This window comes from Papaver somniferum, chromosome 3 (genome assembly GCF_003573695.1).
Source record: "Papaver somniferum cultivar HN1 chromosome 3, ASM357369v1, whole genome shotgun sequence".
Classification (NCBI taxonomy): Eukaryota; Viridiplantae; Streptophyta; class Magnoliopsida; order Ranunculales; family Papaveraceae; genus Papaver; species Papaver somniferum.
In genome coordinates this window covers 174256901-174275934 of record NC_039360.1, presented here as the reverse complement: position 1 = coordinate 174275934, position 19034 = coordinate 174256901, and the positions used below count along the sequence as shown (strand labels likewise).

At 37.0% G+C, this 19034-nt stretch overlaps 1 protein-coding gene across 1 annotated transcript; it reads left to right on the top strand.

Moving 5' to 3' along the window:
- The first annotated feature begins 922 nt into the window (after positions 1-922).
- Positions 923-3140, top strand: LOC113360357. The gene is made up of 3 exons (XM_026603872.1): positions 923-1826; positions 2023-2768; positions 2928-3140. The coding sequence occupies exons 1-3, from the start codon at positions 923-925 to the stop codon at positions 3138-3140; spliced, it is 1863 nt and encodes a 620-aa protein (XP_026459657.1).
- Positions 3141-19034: the final 15894 nt, after the last annotated feature.

Below are 19034 nucleotides of genomic sequence, written 5' to 3'. Positions count from 1 at the left end.
CTTCAGTCAAATATGATGTTGCAGAGATTAAAGACGATCAGCGGCGCCCTACTGTTGAGTTCATGAGTGTGATTAATACTGCTTTCAATGTTCAAATGGACCGTTATATTGAAGCTTCAAACATGAGGAACTTAAATCGAGACACACAGGCTGGTTCTTCTGATGGAGTTTTGGGTCCTCCACCCAACGGAAACCCATTTAATTCAGGTGAAAATATCATACAACCTCACTATCATGATAATCATGAGCAAAATCAATTTCTTCAACCAAGACCTAAGATAGAATTCCCAAAATTTGATGGTACCAACTCCCGATCTTGGATTCGTAAGTGTAGAATTTTTTTTCTTCTTCACAATATGTCAGATTCACAAATGGTTAATATAACTTCCATGTATCTAGAAGGCAAAGCTGACATATGGTTTCAAGATTATCAAATTGGTAAACCATTAATAACATGGGATGATTTTGTTAGGGATATCTGTTTACGTTTTCAAGAGCTTGGTCATGATGATGTTGTAGGGGAATTTAACAAACTCAGTCAACTTGGATCAGTCCTAGATTATCAGGAGGTCTTTGAGGAATTGAAAGCATTAATGTTAGCGAAAAATCCTCACCTCACTGAAGCATATTTTACTTCGAGTTTCATCGGTGGCTTAAAGGATGAACTCAGGTTACACGTTCAGATGTTTTCACCAAAATCACTTTCCAATGCAGTATACTTGGCTAGAATGCAAGAGGCACTCCTTGAGAATGCGGCCAGAAAACAAAAATTCCATTAAGAACCCCACCATTATCTGTTCCAACCAATTTTTCTCAAAGACAACCTACTTCACCAGTTACAAGCCCCAACAACCACTCCCGAAATTTTTCATCAACTGCTATCACTTCTACACCACCTATTAAGAAGTTGTCATATGCAGCGATGCGCAAAAGACGAGAAAATGGTCTTTTCTATAACTGCGATGAAGGTTTTCAGGATGGCCATAAGTGTCTTAAGCAACAAATTTATATGTTGGATGCTGATGATGAAGAGTCGACACAATCTGGTGAAGAATCACCTGTCGAAACTCCATTGTCTCCTACTCTAGAAGAAGAAGTCGAGATTTCATTTCATGCTCTAGCTGGAAATGTCTCCCACAACACCATTAGGATAGAGGGAGATTCTAAGAAGCATCCACTGACAATCTTGATAGACAGTGGCAGCACTCATAGTTTTCTCGACCCAGCTGCAGCTGCTAGATGTGGAGGGAATCTTGTTCCTACAGCCTCATTGTTAGTATCAGTAGCAAATGGTAATAAAATGGTTAGTAATGCTAAGTGTCCATCTTTTCAGTGGCAAATGCAGGGACACCAATTCCAATTTGATATGCGTCTCTTAACCTTGGGGGGCTGTGACATGGTGCTTGGAGTGGATTGGATGAAAGGTATGAGTCCAATGGTTTTTGACTTCAATAAACTGACTGTAGAATTCTCTCTGGAGGGGCATCCCATCAAACTACAAGGTAACAGTCCTACAACTCAGCTTTCTATGATGACTAGTAAGGCTTTGCGTAAATGGGTTAGGCAGAATAAACATGGAATGGTTGGTAGGTTATTTGCTATTAATGCATGTGAAGAACAAACTGTGACCCCTACCCCCATTTTACCCTTATTACAAAAATATGAAACTGTTTTTCAAGAACCCAACACTCTTCCCCCATCTAGGGCTCATGATCATCATATTCCATTAAAACTACTCACTACACCTTCAAACCAAAGGCCTTATCGTATTCCTTATATTCAGAAGGAAGTAGTAGAAAAACTGGTGCAGGAAATGCTCAAAACTGGTGTGATACAACCTAGTAGAATCCCTTTATCTTCTCCAATATTACTTGTTAAAAAGAAAGATGGCAGCTGGCGATTTTGTGTCGACTATAGAAAGTTAAATGAAGCTACTATTAAAGACAAATACCCTATATTCCCATTATTGAGGAGATGAGCTGTGTGGTGTAAAGGTGTTCTCCAAGATATATTTACGTGCAGGGTATCATCATATTCGTGTGTTTCCTGCAGACACATACAAGACGGCTTTTAAGACTCATCAAGGGCATTATGAGTTTATGGTGATGCCATTCGGCTTAACCAATGCTCCAGCCTCCTTCCAAGCATTAATGAATGATGTTTTTCAGCCGTACTTGAGGAAGTTTATCTTAGTGTTTTTCGATGACATATTGGTATACATCCCAGATATGACTTCCCATTTGAGACATCTAGAGATCACTCTTAAAACTTTACAAGAACAAACACTATATGCCAAGCTCAGTAAATGCACTTTTGGTCAACCAAAAATCGAGTATCTGGGACATATCATCAGTGGTGAAGGAGTCACAACTGATCCTACAAAAATCTCTTGTATGCTCAATTGGCCAGTACCAACTACCTTGAAGGAGCTGAGGGGATTTCTGGGCCTTACAGGCTACTATAGAAAGTTTTTGAAAGCCTCCATTTGTAAGCCTTTGACAGAATTACTTAAGAAGGAGAGCTTCAAGTGGAATGATGCTGCACATAATGCTTTTCAAGCCCTCAAACAAGCTGTCACCACCACTCCAGTGCTAGTGCTCTCTGATTTCACATTTCCATTTGAAATTGAGACGGATGCTTGTGATACAAGGGTGGGAGCAGTTCTTATGCAGAATAAAAGGCTAATTGCTTATTTTAGCAAAGGCATGGGAACAAGATTTCTTTCTTTGTCCACCTATGAGAAAGAATTACTTTCCATTGTGATGGCAGTTACTAAATGGAGGCCATATTTGCTTGAAAATAATTTTACTATTTACACAGACCATCAAAGTCTGAAATATTTTTTGGAGCAAAGAATTCACACCATGGTGCAACAAAAATGGCTCTCAAAATTGTTGGGTTATGATTATGCTGTGGTTTAAAAAAAGGGAATTGAGAATAAAGTGGCTGATGCTTTGTCAAGGGTACCTCAAGCTTCATCACCACAATTTCAACTCATTTCTCAATTACAGCCTGCCTGGTTTGGAGAAGTGCAAGCTAGTTACAATTCAGATGCTTTGGCTGCTGAAATCATTCCACAACTCACACTTTCTCCTTCCAGCAAACCTCCATGCACTTTTATTCAAGGCATTCTGAGATAAAATAACAGAGTATATGTTGGCTCAAAGGGAACCTTAAGGCAACAAGTATTGGCTGCAGTCCATTCCTCATCTGTGGGAGGACATTCTGGCAATCAAGCCAGCTACCAAAGAGCAAAAGAGTATTTTTACTGGGTGGGAATGAAGAAAGACTTAATTCAGTACATCAAGGAGTGTGACATTTGTCAGCAGCACAAGGTATCACACACAGCCCCTGGAGGATTGTTACAACCATTACCCATTCCTGACCAATCATGGAAGCACATATCCATGGATTTCATTACAGGACTTCCCAAATCTGAAGGCAGAGAGGTCATTATGGTTGTGGTGGATAGGTTAACTAAATACAACCACTTCCTTCCACTTAGCCATCCATTCACAGCTGCTTCTGTGGCCAAGGTATTTCTAGACAACATTTTTAAACTACATGGTTTGCCTGCTACAATAGTATCAGATAGAGACAACATTTTCCTTAGTAATTTCTGGCAAAAATTATTTACAAAAATGGGAACAGCTTTGCACATGAGTTCTGCTTACCATCCACAAACAGATGGACAGACTGAAAGAGTAAATGCTTGTTTAGAATCATATTTAAGATGCATGACTAGTTACAGACCATCTACATGGGTTAGCTGGTTATCTTTATCTGAATGGTGGTTTAACACTACTTATCATACAAACCTCAAGACAACACCATTTCAAGCTCTTTATGGTTACAGCCCACAACAATTTGGGTTATTCTCTCACCAACAATCTGTCAATGTTGTTGTGGAGGACTACTTATAGAAAACACAAGCTATGGGTATCCTTCTCAAATCTACACTTGAGGAGGCTCAACACAGAATCAAACAACAGGCTGACAAGAGGAGAACTGAGAGAGAATTTCAGGTTGGAGACTGGGTATACTTGAGATTACAACCTTACATGCAAACATCTGTGCAACTGAGAAGAAGTTTGAAGTTGTCAGCCAAATTCTTTGGTCCATATCAAGTCACTGCAAAAATTGGGAAGGTAGCCTATAAACTCAATCTTCCTGTTACTTCAAGGATTCATCCAGTGTTCCATGTATCTCAGTTTAAGCCAAATTTGGGAGCAGGATTGTTACCACAGACTACACTCCCATCTCTGGACTCTAATGGCTGCCTGAAGGTCACTCCTTTTCAGATTCTTTCCACCAGAACTGTAAAGAAGAACCAACAGTTAGTGGAACAAGTCTTGGTGCACTGGAATCACTCTGCAGCTGCTGATGCTACTTGGGAAGTGATAGACGCATTTATGTGTCTAATTTTTCCTCAATGTTTCGTATTGTTAGTACTCGTTTTCGTCCTTATTATGGTGTTTTTATGTGTGTTTAGGTATTTTTGGAGAAATAAATGCTTACGGAAAAAGTTGTTGGAAAAGTGGTTTTTGGACCCCCCGGAGAAAATTACTAAGGGCACCCTCATTTTGGATAAGGGCACCCCTAGGCATCCCAGCACCCATGTTTTGGATCAGGGCACTTCATCCTCTACATTTCAAACATTCAGTTTTGGCGGGAAAACTGGTTGTTTCTTGCAGATTTTTTCTCATCGATTTTGGGAGGAATTTAGCAAGACTCAATGGCTGGATTTTCGTGGGAAGACTTGATTCAGTCTAACAGGCGTGTTAGAGTCATTTGCAACGATCCAGTTTGGCTGGATAATAGAGTTGAAGAAAGCAGGGGAGTACGTGGAAAAGAGAAGATATGCACGGATATTCACGGGATTGTATGTGTTTTTTCTGTGCATGGCGTGAGATGGAAGTGTGATTGACTACATCTGAGGCGTGTACATGAAGATTTGGAACTTTCTGGAAGAAGATTAACGCGTGTTGAAGATAAAAATGGAAAAGAAAATATTCTTAGAATATCTTTCTTTACTGCCGAGTTATGAAGATTATTTGGAGTAATGGCGAGGATTTTCTTAGCCCGGTTGAGTATAAATAGACTCTTGGGGTATCACTGAAGAGGGGAGGGAGATTGGGATAGTTGCAGAGCATCAGAGAGTCGAGATAATCAAGTGGCAGGAAACCACCATTTCTGCTGCTGTGAAGAACACGAAGAAAATAAGACCATCCTAGACAGCCGTTCATGCTACAATAATTGCAACACAGAAATGGCAGTCTTAGAAGCTACAGTAACATCGACTGACATTTGACAGTTTTATATACTACAGTAACAACGACAGTTTGCATTTATCGTTCTTTGTAACTTTAACCATTCTCATCATTTGTAAACCATTTTTGAGCATAAATGAAATCAACTTTTGAGCGTGTTTCCAACATGGGGCGATGGAGGAAGTTGTTGTTTCGGTAAAAGTGATATATCTTTATTTTAATTAATTATAAGAACTCTATTATGATTTTTCCATTGAACTCATAATTGAGTATATGATTTTTATTTGTTAGGTGTATTTTTTCTTGATAGAATATGCTTTCTTTAGTGTTTTGATATTCTATGATTGGATTAACATCTATTCTTTTGGAAATATACATGTCTAGGAAATACTATTAGAATCAATTTGAATGTTGAGTTGCATAATTATTGTTTCATTGAATCACTAATATCGACCAATGGTGGAATCCTAGCCCCGGTCTTTCTCTAATTTTTACATCAACTTTTACTTGCTTTATTTTGTTATTCTTAAAATTTAAATATAAAAGCACAACCTTCACAAGTCTTGAACGAACTCTATTATTTACCACTTCTACAACCATTGTGAAAATTACCATCAATTTTTGGCGCCGCCGATGCGGACTTGTCTTTAGGCTAGAGTTTTTAGATTTTTTTTTCTTCTTTTTTAGGTTTTTATTTGTTTTTATTTTTATTTTTTTATGTTCTTCTTTACGTTTTTGGGTTTTTGTCTTTTGCTTACATAATTTGGAATTTGGAGCGAAAGAAAATTTTGCCAAATCTTTTGGTGAATACTTAAAGACTTGGAGTAAAAGGCAAAGCGAAAGGAGCGAAAGAAGAAGATTCTTTTTATTTTATAAAAAAGAGAGAAAAAAGAAAAAAGAATAGAGACATTTTTTATTTATTTCTTAGATTTTTTTTCTTTTGTACTGTGGACTTTATTTTATTTTATTTTTTTTTTAAATTTTTTTTTAAACCCTACGGAAGGGTAGTTTAAATATAAACTGTTTGCAGAGAAGGACGACGATTACGATATCGCCTCGGCCCCTCGGGTTCGTACATGACATAGGAGTCGTGGCCCGAGTCGACTTCAGCGGTTCATCCTCTGTCTGGAATGGGAGGAAAGTTTGTCGAAACACTCGCGAATCCCCTGTCAGCGAGTTATTGTCTTCCTTCGTGTGAATATATGTCGAGGAACTGAATACGGCTGCTTTAATTTCCTAGTAAAGGGCAAGGACTGGCCATACAAGATAAGGGTTCGGATTTCATCACCGTTCTCTTCTTGCCCGCCTTAGGAAAACGATACCAAACGTGAACCTAAGCTTAAAATACTGACTAGAATGAGACCTATAGGGTAACGAGCTTAATAGGAAAGTCGTTCGAAAAATATTGGTTACTCTTTTAAGCATACTTAGAAGTTCATGATGGTTTCTGTGAGTTGAATGCGTGACTGCGCCACCTTGTAATGCAGTGAGGCCTTGGGTATCAAAGCTCCATGTAGCTTCCCTCGCCTCTATTCAACTTACTTTGACTCGGATTGATTCCAGAGGGGTTTTCTTAAATTGTAACGAATTCCCTTTCGAAGGATTAGAAGCTGGTCTAGAAACAATCTAAGTGGAGCCATCATGCTTTTTGTTTGCTAGAAATTAGTAGGTTTGTTGTGGTGAAGTCAGCCTTGTTTGTGTTTGCATAGAACTTCCCTTCCTTTTAGGACTTTTCTTTTTCTTTTGTTTTTCTAGTGTATGCCCGAGGTTATTAGAGAGCGGGCTTGGAAAAGAAACAATCTAGGTCGTTTGATTAGTGATAAACCTAGTAGTTCTTCTTGTGAAGGCGGGGAGCTCGAAGACTCTTCTTTTGAGAACCCCGTTTTTGGAAACTTCAGTTTTGAGAATCTATCTCTCTGTGAAGAAAGTATCCCTAGTACTTCAGCTGTGCCAGTAATGACAACTTTGAAAGATTACATGTTCCCAACTAGGACCAACCGAGCTTCGTGCATTAAATTGCCATCCAATACGTCTAATTTCGAGATAAAACCTAGTATTCTTCAGATGATCCCTATATTCTTAGGAAAAGATGATGAGAACCCTTATTTTCATATTAGGGACTTTGAGGAAATTTGTGGGACAGCTAGAATAAAAGACCTTACTGATGAAGTTTTGAAACTTAAGATGTTCCCCTTTTCCTTGAGAGATAAAGCCAAGACCTGGCTGAACAACTTACCATCTGAATCCATTAAAACATGTCAGGAACTTATTGCTGCTTTCTATATGAAATTCTACCCTAAGCATAAAACTGCAGCTGTAAGGCAGAAAATTAGTGCTAGTGTGCAACAAGAGGGAGAGTCTTTTTATAGGTTTATAGAGAGATTCAATGATCTCTTATCCCAGTGTCCTCACCATGGATTTGATAAGATGAAACTTGTAGAAATTATTTATAAGGGTTTAGACTATTCGACCAAAGCCATGGTCGAGTCTATGTGCGCTGGTGAGTTCACTAGTAAAAATGATGATGATGCTTTTACCTTCTTAGGAGTTGTCGCTGAAAAATCCCAACAGTGAGAGTCTTGTGTTGAACCCCCTAAAAGAATCTTGGTTAATAAAAGTAGCACCAGTATGGTAGATACAAGTTTTGCGTCAGATGCTAAGTTTGCTGCTTTGTCTAGAAGGTTAGAAGCTTTGGAAATGGGTCAGTCTAAAATTAGGTCCCTTATCGAACCTAATAGAGCCTCTCAAGTCTCTAGTTGTGGAATAGAGCCCTATAACTCATTTTGGGAAGGTCAGGTTAGTGAAGAGCAAGCTCGTGATGTGTTTAACAATGCTAGGATTGAGAACCGCTAAAATTTTGACCCATACTCAGAGACCTACAACCCTGGTTGAAGAAACCATCCTAATTTTTCTTGGTATAAGGGCCAGAATCAAGGTCAGTCTAGTAATTCTCAGCCTCCCCCAGGTTTTGGTTATACTCAGAACCCTTCAGGTCAAACCCAGTTTCAGAACACTTCTGAGAAAAAGATCTCTACCTTAGAAGAAGCTCTTACTATGTTAGTAAAGAACCATGATATGTTATCAGCTAACCACCTTAGCTTTCAACAAGAAACCAGGCAGAACCATAAGGATAATTCCCAGACTCTTGTTAAATTAGAACTTCAAGTCGGCCAAATAGCTAAGTATTTAAGTGAGAGAGAAGAAGGTAAGTTTCCTATTCAAACTCAAGCCAATCCTAGGGGGTCCATCAAATATCTTTAGTTGGTGAGGAATCATCAAACCATGTGAACTCGATAAAAACCCTTAGGAGCGGTAAAACAGTAGACAATAAGGTAGCCATGCCTAATGAACATACTGTAGTTCCACCTTCTACTTTCCAAGAGGAACCCGTAACTGAGGAAACTGAAACAATCCCTAAGGAGTCCCAAGAAATTCCTGATAGGACTACCTTTGTGCCTAGAGCCCCATATCCTCAGTTGTTAACCCCAACAAAGAAGGAGTCAACTTTCAACGAGATAATGGAAATATTTAAGCAGGTGAACATCAACATTCCTTTATTAGAAGCAATTAGGCAGATGCCTTATTATGCCAAGTTCCTTAAAGATCTTTGTACAAGAAAGCGCAAGCTTAATGTTCATAAGAAAACCTTTTTAGTTGGTCAAGTAAGTTCAATTCTTCTAAACCAAACACCCCCTAAGTATAAGGACCCTGGATGCCCTACCATATCTTGTGCAATTGGTAACCACACTGTCGATAAGGCATTACTTGACTTAGGAGCTAGTGTTAACTTACTCCCGTATCATGTATACACCCAGCTAGCTCTTGGTAAGTTGAAACCGACTAAAATGACACTACAATTAGATGATAGGTCTGTCAAAGTCCCTCGTGGTGTCATAGAGGATGTTCTGATTGAGGTTGATAAATTTATTTATCCAGTGGATTTTGTTGTTTTAGACACCCAACCAGTTCAGGACCCAAGTGCTCAAATCCCGGTGATTTTAGGTCGCCCATTTTTAGCCACAGCTAACGCTGTCATCAACTGTGGGACTGGACTTATGAACATATCCTTTGGTAATATGACCGCTGAACTAAATGTCTTTAATGTTACTAGACAACCTTCTGAGAATGATGACTTAGAAGAAGTGAATATGATTAGCACTTTAGTTCAGGATTTAGTTCAGGATAATTGGCATGATACTCTATTGGGAGATTCTTTAGATGAATTTGAGGAAACCATTCTCTTAGACCAGATGTGTGATCAATCTTTAGAAGAAGCCCTTGAGTATTTTAAAGACTCTACGGACCCTGAAATTCAGACAATAGTGTTAGTTCTTTCTGAGAGTAATGATAACCCTAAGTTTGGGGGTGGAGAATTGGAAGAATCTCTTGAGTTTTTTAAGGACTCTGAAGATCCGGAAATTCAAGAAATAGTTAGAGGTTTGTCTGTGAGTAGTGAAAACCCTAAGTTTGGGGGTAGTGATGGTTCTTGTGATTGTCACGTATCGCTAATTAGAGTCCCTAACTTGGGACTCGAGATTTGTGCATCTGAGATATCACTGGAGTCTATTCAGGCTCCGCAACCCGATCCACCTGATACTGTCCAGGAAGTAACTCAGGTATTAGAGACCCGTTTTTCGGATGAATCTATTTATCAAGATACACATAAGAAACTCAATTATGCTACCCAGATAAACCCAGTTGTCTTGACAGAAACCTTAGACGAGGATGTGCTCCTTCTTTTCATTTTTCTGAACCAGTGCAGTTGTCTCATATTTTTGTTAGCTCTATTTGGTCTTGTGGACCCACAATTGTTTCGACTATTGGTATACGACTTTGGAAGGTGACAATATTTTTTTGAGGTATTTGATGTCTAGTTAGAGACTTTAAGATTAGCATTTACTGGGAGGCACCCGCGCTCATGCGACACGGTAATATCCTTCCTTGTTTCTTTTCCTCAAGTGGTAACGATTTCTCCTTGTTCATGATTTTAATTTCATCTTTAGAACATTGAGGACAATGTTAGATTTCAGTTTGGGGGTAGGGAAGAAACTTTTTGTTAGTTGCAATAAATAAACTCCAGAGCCTAGAAATTTATGTTTATTAAGAATGGCACTAACCAATCTAAGTGGATGGAAGCATTTTGGTTGTAGGAGTTGAGGAACCAATCTGATTAGATGGAAACATCTAGAAGAGTCTATTCATAAAAGCACAGAGCTCAGGTGTTAGGAAAAAAAAACATGGTAGCTTCACCATATCATCGTGATGGAAACATCGAAAGAATCCTGATCACTTTTTTTTTTACCATTGCTAGGGTGACATAGAGTGACTGAGAACAACGACAAAAAAAAAAATTGAGACCACACCACCAGACCAACCGGAATAAATACAATAAAGTCGACCACTGGTACTCTTGTATATGCCAGCTGAGTTGACCTAGAGTTAGGATTATCGAGCACTGGTTCCCTTGTATATGCCAGTGTGTTGTTATTAGTCTAGACCAGTATCTCAGTCCATTAGGATAGGTTCACCTTAGTCAACATCATCCACGTTTTTCTCTACATCCATCTTCTTAATTTATTCATGTGATTGGTTGACTCCGGTTTATGATGTCCAGAAACTATCTGAGTTGAGCTCTGTCACTTTATATGAATTTTAGTATGCTTGAGTGCAAACTCATGTACAACAATTGGAATTTCGCATCAGGGTACTTCCTCCTGTAGTCAATAAGTATGCCAATCAAGGAGATTCTTTAGTGCCTTCCAAGGTTCTGCATAGATAGCTAGGGTCTGGAGTAATGGTTTTGTGGGTACACCTCTGGTAAACCCTCCCGAGATTAACTCGGTTTTATTTTTTATTAGTTTTGCTCGAGGACTAGCAAATAATAAGTTTGGTGGTATTTGATAGACGCATTTATGTGTCTAATTTGTCCTCAATGTTTCGTATTGTTAGTACTTGTTTTCATCCTTATTATGGTGTTTTTATGTGTGTTTAGGTATTTTTGGAGAAATAAATGCTTACGGAAAAAGTTGCTCGAAAAGTGGTTTTTGGACCCCCCCCCCCCCCCCCCCGAAGAAAATTACTAAGGGCACCCTCATTTTGGATAAGGGCACCCCCAGGCATCCCAGCTGTTAAAGGCACCCATGTTTTGGATCATGGCACTTCATCCTCTACATTTCAAACATTCAGTTTTGGCGGGAAAACTGGTTGTTTCCTGCAGATTTTTTCTCATCGATTTTGGGAGGAATTTAGCAAGACTCAATGGCTGAATTTTCGTGGGAAGACTTGATTCAGTCTAACATGCGTGTTAGAGTCGTTTGCATCGATCCAGTTTGGCTGGATAATCGAGTTGAAGAAAGCAGGAGAGTACGTGGAAAAGAGAAGATATTCACGGATATTCACGGGATTGTACGTGTTTTTCTGTGCATGGCGTGAGATGGAAATGTGATTGACTACATCTGAGGCGTGTACATGACGATTTGGAACTTTCTGGAAGAATATTAACGCGTGTTGAAGATTAAAATGGAAAAGAAAATATTCTTAGAATATCTTTCTTTACTGCCGAGTTATGAAGATTATTTGGAGTAATGGCGAGGATTTTCTTAGCCCGGTTGAGTATAAATAAACTCTTGGGGTATCACTGAAGAGGGGAGGGGTATTGGGATAGTTGCAGAGCATCAGAGAGTCGAGATAATCAAGTGGCAGGAAACCACCATTTCTGCTGCTGTGAAGGACACGAAGAAAATAAGACCATCCTAGACAGTCGTTCATGCTACAGTAATTGCAACACAGAAGTGACAGTCTTAGAAGCTACAATAACATCGACTGACATTTGATAGTCTTATATACTACAGTAACAGTGACAGTTTGCATTTATCGTTCTCTGTAACTTTAACCATTCTCATCATTTGTAAACCATTTTTGAGCATAAATGAAATCAACTTTTGAGCGTGTTTCCAACATGATGATGAGCTAAACCCAATCCTTGGGGCGATGGAGGAAGCTGTTGTTTCGGTAAAAGTGATATATCTTTATTTTAATTAATTATAAGAACTCTATTATGATTTTTGCATTGAAATCATAATTGATTATATGATTTTTATTAGTTAGGTGTATTTTCTCTTGATAGAATATGCTTTAGTGTTTTGATATTTTATGCTTGGATTAACATCTATTCTTTTGGAAATCTACGTGTCTAGGCAATACTATTAGAATCAATTTGAATGTTGAGTTGCATAATTATTGTTTTATTAAATCACTAATATCGACCAATGGTGGAATCCTAGCCCCGGTCTTTCTCTAATTTTTACATCAACTTTTACTTGCTTTATTTTTTTTATTCTTAAAATTTAAATCTAAAAGCACAACATTCACAAGTGTTGAACGAACTCTATTATTTACCACTTCTACAACCATTGTGAAAATTACCATCAGGAAGACAAGGCTCTCCTCAAACAACAGTTTTCAAAGATAATTCTTGAGGACAAGAATCAAATTGAGTAGGGAGTATTTGTCATAGACCTAGTCAGTGTAAGCCTACTATGATAGTTGTACTGGCTGGAATCTATATTAATTGTATTGGGCTGATAACTATAACCCAACTTGTGAGTCTGTCCCCTTATCCTAACTAAGGTGTTACCCAGTAGCTGTCTTGGCCAATGGCCTTATACTGTACTCGGTTGGTCATTGGATTCGACCAATAAATTATTAATCTAAATTATCTTTTTACTAAAATATATGTTTCTCTCTCTGAGCTCTCTGTTCTTGTTGTTCTTCCCTCATATCTCTTCTAAAACCCTTCTCAATCACTCCAAATCCCTTAATTCACCTTCCTTTGGAGCACATAACACTACAAGTTACAGCACACTTGAGTTCTAGTTCTCAAAATAAAAATCTTGCATATAATAGAACAGAAATCTTCCTTACCTGTCAGCTCATATGTATGCAAGTATGGAAGAAGTCCTTTCACACGCTAGATAGATTTGTCCTAGTAGGCAGGTTGGCCAGTTATAACCATTTCATATGAAGCCCGCCATTATACCATTGTACACCAAGTGGAAAAAATAATTAATGCATTAGAGCATGCATCTGATTTTGACATATATATCTTATATTTCTATTGTTCATAGTTCACAATGTGTTATGCCACCAGCAAATCCGTCAGACAATGCTCCCCATCAGACATCTAAATATCCGTTAAAATGGGATATTGCTCAACTTAAGTAATTTCACCGTATGACCCATTCCAAACTAATCACATTATTCATGGGTGAGAATAATTCATCGGTTCCAACATATTTTAGATGCTGCAAATGGGATGCATCCTCATGGGACTGTGGATGCTCATTAACTTGCATGTGTATTGCTTTGCAATGTGAATGGTGTTTCTGACAACACCGTATTTTCATGAAAAGGTAATATCTCTAATTTAGGCTCATATTCACAATGATCAAAAATTGTTTTCTCAAAAACATTAAAATTTAAAATTATTAACTCAATTAGCTTAACAATAACCTGATTCAGGGGAATAAAAAAATCAATTTTATAATTCAAACTGTCAAATCAATTAAAAACCTGATTTTTGACCAAATCACTTGTGTAAGTTGAAGTAGTTCTCCAATTCAATAAGTCAATCTTTGTTATTAAATAATATTGAATTTGATCAGTTTCTAGACCCCAATATGATGATAGATAGAGAATAACTAAACAGATAGAATCAAAGATGAACATATTGCAATAGAAACATTAAACTTTATTTCTTGTTTGAAAAGAGTGTTACAATGTTTTCCTCGAGGCTTATTGTGAAGTACACTTGCACCATTTTCTCGGGGCTTACTCGGTGATGGTCCAAACGCCCGATTGTTGAATATTTATTACTAATTCATGAAATTCAATTAAGAATGATTCATGAATCGGAGTAATAAAATGAGTTTAGCATCTATTACTAATCCATGGAATCCAGCTAGGGATTCAGGGAACGGAGTAATGAGATAAAGTGGTTATCTATTACTAATCCATGGAATCCAGTTGAGGATCAGCCATGGAACGGAGTAACGAGATAAAATAGATTATTTTTTAGGATTTCAGTTGATGAATGACACACTAGAATTAATCTATTTACAGAATCGAGATATGAGATAATTGAAGCATCATACTTGTTTTGAGGGAGAACAACAAGCGACGTGACGTCCTGAAGGCGTTAAGCTCTCTAACAAACATTACGTCCAGGAACCGCCCAATCATTAAGAGATTTTATACACGGCCTCTCTACGTAATCAGGGAACAACGAGCAACGTGACGTCCTGAGGCGTTAATCTCTCTAACAAACATTATGTCTAGGAGCCGCCCAATCATTTATGTAGAGGTGATGATGAAATGTGTGAAGCGTCGAACGCTTAGCTAGGAGGCCTTTCGAGAAACATATTCATCATAGACCTGAGAGGAATGTTCGCTCAGTCAGAAATCGTGAAACGGTTCACGGATCATAAAATATGAATCTTCATACATTCCTGAAGCCGTGTCAGAAACATGTAGCATCATGATTTTACGATATTAGCCCTTGCCGAAAATACGCCATCAACAAAGGAATCAATTAAAATTTGAATTTATAAGTTATATGGTTAGAAACAGTACAAATACATTGTTGTTAATCATCAAGATCGAAAATGAAACACTGAAGACTAGTTTATATATGGATACAGTCATCATGTTATATTTTCTAAACCAGGACGACTAATAGCAAATTGGACACACGAGAAATTGTTTCTGTCAGCTATTATTCGTTATGGTTTAGATTTTTCATTGAGATTTTTCTTACTAAATTATTCCTCGTCATATTTTAAGGATGGAACCCATGAAGACTCGGGTAATTCTATTTACAATTAAGAAAAATTGATAAAAGTCATCATGGTGCTCATTCAACGACATAACGACTACATAAAAACGTAAAAAATCGTCATGGTATATGAAACAAAACCATGATATCCAAATCACTAAAATTCAACCTAGATCAATCTGTTGACGTAATATGACATTCAAACAGCAAAATAAAGCAACAGATTCAATATGAAACACTTACTTTCTTATTCTCGCCATTTCTTTAGAGGATTCAGATTCTACTTTTTCACCAACTGATTTTTGTTTATTTGTATTGTTAAACCATCTTACCAATTTTAGCATCATCTTCATCAGGGCTTCTACTAATTTTTTTAGTACACTTCATGTTTGAAAAGATTAATTGACGATGACATTTTTTGAATCGACCGCTATCAGACAATTAATCAACATTTTTTTCCATTTGAAAATAATGAATAGAGACAGAGAGGATAATGTTTACACTTAAACCAAATGGGTAAACTTTAATTAAAATTAGAGAAGAGAAGTGGGGTAACTTTACACCATTTCGATACCCCTTAATACAACACTGTGAAATTTGTAACCTCCAATTAATTTGATTGTACCCTAATTCATGAAATAAAATAATGTATATGGTTCTCATATAGTTCTTTGGATTATGTTGGTTGCTCGTACTATTAAATATATGCCCGCGTAAGTTTGGGTTCCATGCCCCCCCCCCACCCCCACGTTTTGAATCACATTTTCCATGTTTTCCCCAAATTCGGGTTGGACTTTGGCTATGCGGATTGAACCAACACAAGTCTCACCTCTAAGAATCAATATATAGAAAAACATTGTTTGTTAAGTCTGTAAGAAAAGTATACTAAGTCAGGAAACAAATTTCTTGTCATAAACTAAACAAGTTAAAATTTTATCTTTGTGACGTTTTTCCAAACACTTTATGTGCAACAGATTCATATACTAATGTAAAAAATAGCTCGATAACAATTGTATACACACCTGGAATATTAATTGTATTCAACCAAATCCAATTGGTGTAGTCTACCGAAATTATATTATTGATATGATTCAAACATTCATTCACACAAGTTCATAAAGGAAAAATAAAAAGGACAAGGAGAACAGGGAATAGAAATTACTAACTTGGATTGAGGCTACGAAAATTCTCTATGTCCTTAAAACGATTACACCCCCACAGTGATGCCATATGGTTAGTTGGCGCTCGTCTCCCAGGAAACAACAATCTCCTTCTTATTGATGAAACACTTCAAACAACAAGAAACTTCAAACTAAATTGTACTAATGTAATCTATTTTGAATCTTAACTTTAACACAAAAAAGAGGTTGAAAATTGATTGTCCTGACAAGGAAAACAAATCGAATTTATAAGGGAACGAGGAATGAGAAAAAAGAGAGAAGAAGATTGTTTCAAAGGGTACCACATCTGGTCCCAGACAGTCTTCCCTCTTAGAAAAATCTATTTGAAAATACACAATTGTTGGTAGTTAGGAACTGTATTTTTGTGGTTATTGAAACCATTTAAACATCCCACATGTTGCCGACAGAACCATCTCTTGGATTAGTTCCTTTTCACAATTTCTATTCAACTCATGAAGGAATTAAACCTTATAATTCCAACAATCCCCCACATGAATATGAGTTACATACTTAACAAAAATAATGTTTTGAAATACAGTTAAAGAGATTACATATTGAAAATTACAGCATTGGGAGAGGTGGCTTTTGGATTTGAATCTTCCCTAGTGAATTTTACCGAATTTACTAGCCACCTAATGACCATTTCTTGAAATATTCAACTTTATAATGTAAATTGAAACAACAAAATTCACACAGTTCCTTTCGGTACCTTTAGTTCTTACGGTTGTATTCATTTTGGCACTGAATAACTCCAGTTTTCATGAGTGATATTAGAGAAAATAGCCTAGGTATTCTCGTAGAAATGGCCACGTTTCTCACTCATATAAGTGATCTCCCATTAAGAGTAAATTGTCTTGATCCACTTATTTGTAAGTATATAAATCATTATAAGCATGCTTACCCTCTAGTACTATACAGACAACACTGTTTGGTTTTACCATAGGAATGGGTTGAACAATGTTCTACTTTGAATTTTACATACGTTTGTTGTCTCCTTGAACTTAGATCATGGGATCTCCAATCAACTAGGTATATTTTCTGTTATGAAAATTAATTTTTCAGTAGCTTAAACCCATTCCCCTCGATAATCTCTCAACTTGCTCTTTTGGAAAACCTTTAGTAAACAGATCCGCTAGATTTTCTTTTGACTTAATATAATCAATTGCGATTATTCCTGTTGGGAGCATTTTCCTAATGGTCTCATGGCTTAATCTTATAAGATGAGACTTACCATTATACAATGTATTTTGTGACCTAGAAATTGCTAACTAACTGTCGCAATTTATACTAATCGCTGGCACATGCTTTGGCCAAATAGGAATACCCTCCAAGAATTTTCGAAGCCATTCCGCATATTCAACACATTTCTCTAAGGCAATAAACTCAGATTCATGGTAGACCTTGATATAAGCGTCTGTTTGGAGGATTTCCATGACACATCCGCTCCACTAATTGTAAAGATATAACCACTTGTGAATTTAGTGACTTGCGTATCGCCAATTCAATTGACATCGGTATATCCTTCTGATATTGCTGGATATTTTGTATATAGTAATCTGTAATACTTTGTGTATCGTAAATACCTTAGAACTCGAACTATTGCCTTCCAATGGTCCCGTCCTGGATTACTAGTAATATACTAAGTTTGCTAACCCAATATGCTATATCTGGTTGCGTAAAATTCATAACATACATCAAACTTCCTACAATCCTTGTATATTCCAATTGTGTTTTTCCTTTCCCAATATTTTTCACCAAATTTAAATTAGTTTCTACATGATTTTTTGCTATGTTATCGTTCTTGGTAAATATTTCAAGAATTTTATTAATGTAATGTTATTGAGATTAAGCTATTCCTTGTGACGTCTTAGTAATCTTTATCCCTTTTATGACATCTGCAATTCTAAGATCTTTCATATCAAATTTCTTTGATAACATGTTCTTGGTTGCTTTAATAATGGATTCGATACTTCCCGTTACTAACATGTCATCTACATACAGACATAAAATGACAATCCATCTTTGGTGGTTTCCGAATACACACACTTATCACATTCATTGATTATAAATCTATCCGCGACCATTGTGTTACCAAACATTTCGTTCCACTGTTTTGGCGCTTGTTTTAATCCATACAGGGATTTCACAAGTTTGCACACTTTTTTTTGACCCGAAGATACAAATCTTCGTGTTGTTATATATATAAATTTCCTATTCTAAATCACCATTTAAAAACGCAGTTTTAACATTCATTTGATGATTTCTAAGTTATATAATGCTGCAATATCTATTAAAATACGGATAAATGGTATCCTTGTTACTGGTGAATATGTAACGAAGAAATCAAGCCCTTCCCTTTGGCTAAAACCTTTTGTTAGAGTATAGCTCGGTCGACCTCGCACGCGTTTCTATATCAAGCATGTTTGTCAATGTTAGTGATCAAAACTATGAGTCTTGATTTCTAGTCTATTATAGCTAAGTCTCGGACTAGGATAGAAAAGTGTAGTTGAGCTCAAGGACTTCATGGCGATTCATCATACAACGACGAAGATCTACACAAGGAACCGTGGAACTTCATCAACAAAAAGGTATGTGGAGACTTGAACTTATCTATCACTCAAAAGTCTATCTATTCTATCTACTACTTCTTATGAGACAAAAAGCCGTATGTTATATAGACTGGATCATACGCATTTGAAATTTTGAGCTGAGTAAGTAAACACTACTTATATTTTTCTCGAAATCGTGTGT